The following is an 8,070-nucleotide window of genomic DNA, read 5'->3' as shown; positions in this document are numbered from 1 at the left end:
TTATTTCTAATTTTAAAATAGTCTAAATTCAAAAATTATTTTATTTTATTTTTTCGGTTCTGAATCGTAACCATAACCGTCTATACTATTTAAGTTTAATTGCTACAGTGTTCGATTAGGTTCGTATCGAACTGTGATCTTACATACATATTAGTAATAATTGGTTGGAGAATAAAAATAAATGAAATGGTTATTTTTAAGGGAAAAAATGTCAATTTAATATTACAAGGGAGAAAACTACTACTTTTAAAATAACTGAGAGGGAAAACTGCCACTTTAATAACACAGGGGAAAAAGTGCAATTTTCCCTTAATACGGAGTAAAAAGTTTTTTTTTTAATAGATCATTTTCTAATTAATCAAAAATTTGCTGAGTCATTTCTTGGGTCAGAAAAGCTTTTTATGGCATTTTGCCCTTTTCAATCCATTAGATTCAAGATTCCTCACAAGATCATTATCAAACTGCAAATAAATTTCTCTAACTCAAATTCCCAATAGTTATTGCACGTAGTGTGGTCCACAAACTGTATGAACCACGATTCAAAAACGATGTCGTTTCACTTTTGTTTTTTATGCAATCCACTACAATATATATTTTTATAACTCATAATGTACATTATTTTTGTTTTTTATGCAATCCACTACAATATATATTTTTATAACTTTTATAACTCATAATGTACATTATTTTTGTTTTTTATGCAATCCACTACAATATATATTTTTATAACTCATAATGTACATTATTTTAAAGCATAATGTACATTATTCTAACTCATAAAATTATTGACGTCGTTTTGAATCGTGATCCTCACAACTTTATAGTCCATCCCATACCAAACAACAAATTTCAATTACCGAGTATTTAATTTCAAACAACCAATTTCAATTACTAAATATTTAATTTTAATTTCAATTCCGATGTTCCAACCAAATGGACCATAGCTTTGATTAAGATAAATTCGGATGATTTATTCCATTCCAAGATTAATATTTAACATACTAAACAGAGCCTAGTGGAAACATAATTGTCACCTCCACTCCAACAGAAAAGAACAATATCCACAAATAGAAAAGCTTAGCCCAAAAAGGGTGCAATTAAGGCACTTAAGTAACCCATATTATCAACTGTGAACAAAACAAATTGTGTTCATCCTGAAAAGCGCCGAAGAATTTTACATTACATTCCAAAGACAATGGCGATCTAGTCTCCTGATTAAAGCTTCTTTTTTGAGATTAGAAACAAGTTCCATATTCTTACAAGAGGGTCGACAAGTATTGCTTCCTTGCACATTTCTGTACTAAAATTATACAGGTACACGTTTTCCCCTATAACGGTCAAAGATCTGCACAAGGAATGAGCTGCATTAGATTTATGGATTACTCAACAGTCACCAAATTATGATTTCACAATCTTAGTAACGTCTTTAGGTAGAATTTGCAATCAATCATGCTTATAATATTCACCAAACCTGAAATGTTGCGCTTACGTATTTGAGTTAAGAAAAAACTGACACATCTATTATGCATTGCATCCATATCACAGTAGCGCACCATGTCTCAAATGTCTATATGAAAATAAATTCAGTGTTGTAAATTTGGCCTAGGCACTAGGTGACCCTAGGCCGAAGGGAAGAATGGGAAAACCGGCCTTTTATGTAGTTAGCCAACTAAGCAGCTGTTTTTTATTTTATTTTTGTTTGCTTGTTTCGTTTGTATGTGTCATAGTTAGAGTATTATGTGCTATTGAACATTTATACTTTATGGGGAAGAAGACTTTCTAGAAATCTAAAAAACCAAGATGCCATATGCAAAAAAAAAATAAATAAATAAAATGAAGTAATTGTTTTTAGTTCAGCACCTAGGAGGCATAGGCACTAGCCACTAGGTGCCCATCAAACACCCCATGGATGCCTAGTGATTTTACAACATTGAATAGATTAGAGAATAAAAGAAGAAAACTTCACATGTACAGCATGTAACATGATTGATGAAGATTATGCCATGAACTCCCATGTCCCGCAATGGTTGTAGCAAACACAAATGTAAAAGATTGTGAGGGAAAAGTACATATTTTTTGCCCATAAAAGGTGGATATTGACTTTTACTAGAAGGGAAATGCATGTAGAAATTTTTTCTGGTGTTTATCTTAGGAAAGATGACAACATTTTGGAATCAACTAAAGGGGAAACATGAGGGGAGTATTTGTAAAGGATAGTAGCTTAGATCCACTCACTCTGCAGTTTCAAAACAAGTTTTCTCAATAAAGCGTTCTGCTTCTAATAAGAGATTTAATGCTACTTCAAAGTGCCACAAATATACTGCTGATAATTAGAATACTCGTATTGAATCTTTAAATAATTTACTCTCTACTATCCAGCCTCATCATTTGATCCATTTATAAAATTTCGGTTGGGTTTAATCGGTTAATGGGTTTGGGCAAGCTCTGATAGAATGCTATGATGTCAACCAAGCATTCTTCCCCCACTCCCCTTCCCTCCCCAGAAGAAGAAAAAAAGGAATCAAGAAGGAATTTTATTTTCTTTTCAAATGTCAACTCTTATTCATCATCATAATCCATACACCAAGTGGAGTGCACTGAAATATTCCTATTCCCCTACATATCTCCACTCCTTCCAATAATATGCTAACAATGAAAATAAAGCCTTTCAGCAAAGATACAGGCAAATCAGGGATTCAATCAAGACAAAGATCTAGGAAAAAGTCATATAGCCTTAAAAATCATTTGTCAGTTCTAAAACTATCCAATCGTCCTGATTTACTTTATGTTTTTCTCTCAATAACAGTAGTGCACATACCTAGATATTTAACCAGATCATTCCACCAATGACCTTATATACAATGAAAACTAAAAGTTTAGACTTTTATAGACACAATAGAAGTATTCCATTCAAACAGTATCTACCCAACCAGTTGATCATTAAGTTAAACTATTAAAAATGGCAAAAAATAAAATAAAAATGGTAAAACTAATTCGAATTTCTTGCACAACAATTTCACAAATAGATCTGCACATGCAACAGCTAATGACAAGATATAGAAAACCATACCGATCTGACAAAGGGGTGTTGAAGTAACCACCCAAGAATAGGTATCTTCTGCAGGAAAACTGCCAACGTTGGCCAGAACCCACTGCATAAATAATTTTTTCAGCAACCCACTAATGACTTAACCAGGAATAAGCAAATACACACCATTAAATTTAGGGAAACAGACACCCCACTAACCTGAAGAGTATAATAAATCCATATGCCTCAAGAATCATCCCCAATATAGGCCACCCAATAACAACCAGGAAAAAGCCTGCACCAAATGACATAGTTCCCTACACAATGAACAAAAGAACAAGGTCAACTAATAAATTTTAAAATGAAGTGAAAAAATAAATAAACAAAATGAAAAATGAGAAACAATACATAGTTACAAAGATTCAACCAATGTGAGGGGAGGGAGATGTGGAAGAATGAATTGAAGGAATGGTGAGGAGAAGAACATCAAAAGAAACAAGTATTAACCTTAAAGTTAGTACGTTTCGTGAAAAACTGCATGGATGATTTAAGACCAATGGTTAAGGCCACCCCTGAGAAGAAGAGGATCTGATTCAGTAAAACAATAACAGGTCAACGACAGGAACAAGGAAGCAGCATATGGAAATAAAAGCCTGAAAAATAAATATAGTGTGGCCACGTACATTTCCCATGGCAATTAATCCCTTATCAAAGAAGAAAATGATTCCCAAGAATGAGAAAAATACTCCAAATCCGGTCAACCCTAGCCCAATCTCTGTTTATTAAGGCATCACAAGCTTGTTAGTGATCATAGCATTTGAAAACATAAATTTCTCTCAAATTTCACAACCCAAAATTTATTTGGATTAACCAGTGCACACTTAAACTCAGCAGTAATAAACATAAGAACTGCAAATTTGAAGAATTGAAAAGAGGGGACCAAATAAATTAACTAACTGATGAAGAGTAAATCCTAAATGGAAACTTGCAATGCAATTTCTCAAGATTATAAATTAGTCACCTTTTCAAAGTACAAAGTTACTCTGTTTCTTTCTGTGAAATGTAAACATGTCATTTTCTTTCTATGAAGAGTAAAATTCGAGAAAGCTTCATTAAATCTATGATACACTTAAATCTATAAACATCCATGCCTACAAGAATTAAATTAAAAACACAGAATTTCCTGATAATGGTCAAAACAAAAGCTTTCTATTATCTAAATCCAAATTTCACCAGAGAAATAGAGAAATATTTAGGCATGAAAATTTTAGACAAACATCAAACTTAACCAAAAGAAATTGCTCTTTCTCTAACATAGAACATTTATACGTTTATTAATTAAAAACATTAATCCAAGAGGAAACCAATGAAGTTCAACCAATCAACTCACTTTTGCGATCGTTCATCTCAAAGGAAACCATTTTCGCGGATCCAGATCACCACAAAACCCAAAGTACAACCTACAAAGTCGAATAGAACCACAAATCCGATACAATAAAAAAAACATTAGTGAAACTATTCAAAACTCCAAAATTGAAATTCGAACAGCAAAATTGGGGCCTCGTTCAAAATATTCACTCAAAACAATAATATTGTTGAATACAAGTCCAATTTCTGACATAACAAATAAACAAGATCCAATCATAGACATATAAGTATATCCAGGTAGATAGGATAGAAAGAGAGAGAGATAGAGCTAACAGGTATGCTTCGTGATGGCTGAATTTGGGGTTTCGTCTTCGATTCGTAGAACGGTGAGAAGCTCAGGCAGTCGCCAAGTCGGAATTCGATGATGCAAATGGAATTTTTCTGGAAAATGAAAACCGATGTGAAATAAAAACTGATAATAACATAAAGCTCCCATTAGGTTTAGTGAAATTACATTCACGTCTCTATAATTTCAAATAGAAGAAACTATTTCAAGTTAAATGTATAACTAGTATTGTACCCGTGCGTTGCACGGCTGTGTTTAAGTGTACTATGTTGCATGACTAATTTGCTTTGGACTACATGCATGCCAAACGTATATTGAACGGAAATTATGATTATCAACATTCAACAATTATTAAAAAGTTCATGGTACGTATGATTAAATATTATTAAGTATTACACAACAATTAAAAATTTGCAACCTTCTTGGTACACAACATTAATGGAACACAACATTCATACAATGTACTTACTACAGTACTGCAAAAAGAAATTTATACTACATGTTTACAAATTATTGAAAACCTCATGGTACACAACATTTGTAGTATAATTGTTACTCTCTGCATCATCATTTGATATTAAGATTCTAAACCCTTTAGGGTTACTAACACGTGAAGCAGCAACATATAATTGGCTATGAACAAAAACAGGTTTCTTTAAGAGTAACCCAACATGCTTTAATGTTTGACCCTGGCTTTTGTTAATGGTCATCGCATATGCCAACACTAACGGAAATTGTCTTCTTTGAAAATTGAATGGAAGCCTTGTATTTGTTGGCGTCATTGACATCCTTGGTATCAAGACGATTTGTCCAGCGTTATGACCAGCGACAATTTTTGCCTCGATAACATGCTCTGATAATCTAGTGATAATAAGCCTTGTGCCATTGCAAAGTCCCATTGCGTGATCTATATATCTCAACAACATGACTGGAAATCCCACTTTAAGAGTTAAAGCATGATTAGGAATGCCAGATGCTTTTAATCCATTAAGGAATTCTGGAGTGTGCATATCCGATAGGATGCCATTATTTGAATCCGCCTTACACACCGTGTCGCAACTTAGGTATGTCCGGCTTTCAGCAACATGGAGATCTGTCATATATTCATTCACTGCATTCACAACATCTAGCGTGGGGGCTAATATCGCACGACTCTCCATGTACTCTTGGTGACAACACCCTTCTTTGAACATTGGAAAAATATTATCCACAATAGTTGCTATGTTGTCCCCTGTCGATGGCAACAACATTTCTTGAGGAATTTTAACTTTGGCATAGCCGTCATTAGGGCCTCCCAAGATACCATCGCCGATTTGGGCCAACCACTGGGCAAAATCTTTAATATCCTCAATATTAGCACCTTGTTCATCTGTATTTAGGCGAAGATTCTTTGTTAACCTCAAGACTTGACATGATCCCCACAAGTAAGAAGAGTTTATTGTTGCAGAAACAATATCTTGCCTTGATCCTTTCGGCACAACCGGTAGTATTTGTCTAAAATCACCTCCTAATACCATCGTTTTACCACCAAATGTCTTACTACCACTATTGCAATCTTGGACCCGCATAAGATCTCTCAAAGTTCTATCTAGACATTCGAAGCAATGTTTGTGCATCATTGGTGCTTCGTCCCATATTATAAGCTTTGCAGTTATCAATAGTTGGGCAAGATGGCTACCTTGAGATATGTTGCATGTCGAGTCTTCTGTAATGGCAATAGGTATAGCAAACCGCGAGTGAGCTGTCCGACCGCCTGGCAAGAGCAAAGAAGCAATACCGCTAGATGCAACATTAAGGACCACTTTTCCTTGTGACCTTATTTTTGCAGAGAGTGCTTTCCAAACAAATGTCTTTCCGGTGCCGCCATATCCATAAACAAAGAAAAAACCGCCCTTCTGTTCTTGTACATCATTTAGGATCGTGTTGTACACCAAAGATTGCTCATCAGTTAATTGACTTTCTAACCTGCCGCTCTCTATAAGTAGAGCATCCCGATCATATCCAAGCTCATCACACAACAAACGATTGTTGTGGTTCCAAGATTCTTCAAGAATTGGAATTGGCATATGAGGGTAATCTTTCAAGGACTTGTTGTACTTTTGTAACAATCGCTCAATCTCAATTAATGCTAAATCCTTCTTCTCATCATCAGACAAACTCAGATCTGCATTTTACAGAGTGCATTGTTAAAAATAAATAAATGCTATTAACGCTATAGTACATAAGTTAAAATAATTATTAAAACACAATAATTTTAGAATAGAATACTTACCATCATTGGAGAATAACCTCCGCCTATTAAATAGTACGTCCTCTGCCAAGTGATGCCATACTTGACACCATACGTTTTCGGGCCGGTTAACCAAGTTGGATGTTAATAAGACTACAAAAAGTTTTCTCATTGCTGTTGCAGTAGACCAAAGACTTGCTTCATTGATTGCATCTATGTATTCTCTGTCATCATCTAAAAGCCCTCTTGCATAGCATGCATCCATAAATGATGGATATACTACACCTTGATACGACTTGATGTCATCAAAATTAGTAGGACCACGAACTACATTTAAGAGACATCTCAAATAATAAATTTCTCCACTGCCAGGCGGTACGTAAAATATTCTTCCAATAGAGAAACCCCTCTTCCTCGGATGCCATTCTCTAATATCCTTCTTCCATACAAATCTTGTTGGCATGTCAATATAAGCTAACTCCCTTGCCGATTGAAACTTCTTGTTAGCATCAAACCACGCGGTAAACATACTCTGGTATACAGTTGGTCGACTTAACACATTCTCAATTCTGTCATCGTCCTGGAATACCACTGATTGACAATCCGGCAAATGGAAGCTCAACCTCTCCACAGGCGGGTGCCTGTACTGGACCTCAAAGCTTAACAATCTCCATGCAGCTTCGCATGCTGACACGTATCTATAATCGTAGAACATAGTAATTTCGTCAACATGCTCACTTGCATGGTCATCTGCGGTGCTCTTATAGAATTCTGCGGTTACCCTGTCATTGCCTTTGTTAACATACTTGAACAGATACTTGATTGATCTAGATTGGTTACACCATTCTACGTTGATGTGGGCTTTGTATTTGAGAAGAAGGTATCTATTATGTGGCACCACATATCTACTATCCAACTTTATACCATTCTAATCANGTCTTGCGGAAGCAACCCTCCCATTAAATGGAAGTTTTGACCATTAATTCTAAATATTGGTGGGGCATTCCCAATATTTATAGATGTATCCACTTTTGCTCCTAAGGATGTAAAAGAGAACATGTTATTATACATCCTAATGTTTTTCAAAAATTCAATACG

The 8,070-nt window shown here is 34.8% G+C and overlaps 2 protein-coding genes across 2 annotated transcripts; both read right to left on the bottom strand.

Moving 5' to 3' along the window:
* Positions 1-1,015: 1,015 nt before the first annotated feature.
* Positions 1,016-4,874, bottom strand: LOC116003690 (vesicle transport protein GOT1-like). The gene is made up of 7 exons (XM_031243592.1): positions 4,730-4,874; positions 4,419-4,488; positions 3,712-3,803; positions 3,536-3,616; positions 3,248-3,345; positions 3,071-3,152; positions 1,016-1,345 (listed from the first exon to the last, which is right to left on the bottom strand). Exons 2-7 carry the CDS (start codon positions 4,447-4,449, stop codon positions 1,307-1,309), a joined length of 423 nt encoding a protein of 140 aa, XP_031099452.1. The 5' UTR covers positions 4,450-4,488; positions 4,730-4,874; the 3' UTR covers positions 1,016-1,306.
* Positions 4,875-5,245: 371 nt separating this feature from the next.
* On the bottom strand, positions 5,246-7,687 carry LOC116003961 (ATP-dependent DNA helicase PIF1-like). The gene is made up of 2 exons (XM_031243905.1): positions 7,015-7,687; positions 5,246-6,906 (listed from the first exon to the last, which is right to left on the bottom strand). Exons 1-2 carry the CDS (start codon positions 7,685-7,687, stop codon positions 5,246-5,248), a joined length of 2,334 nt encoding a protein of 777 aa, XP_031099765.1.
* Positions 7,688-8,070: the final 383 nt, after the last annotated feature.

The sequence above is a fragment of the Ipomoea triloba genome, chromosome 14 (assembly GCF_003576645.1).
Source record: "Ipomoea triloba cultivar NCNSP0323 chromosome 14, ASM357664v1".
NCBI lineage: Eukaryota > Viridiplantae > Streptophyta > Magnoliopsida > Solanales > Convolvulaceae > Ipomoea > Ipomoea triloba.
Note: the sequence above shows the minus strand (reverse complement) of the source record. Positions and strands in the feature narration are given on the sequence as shown.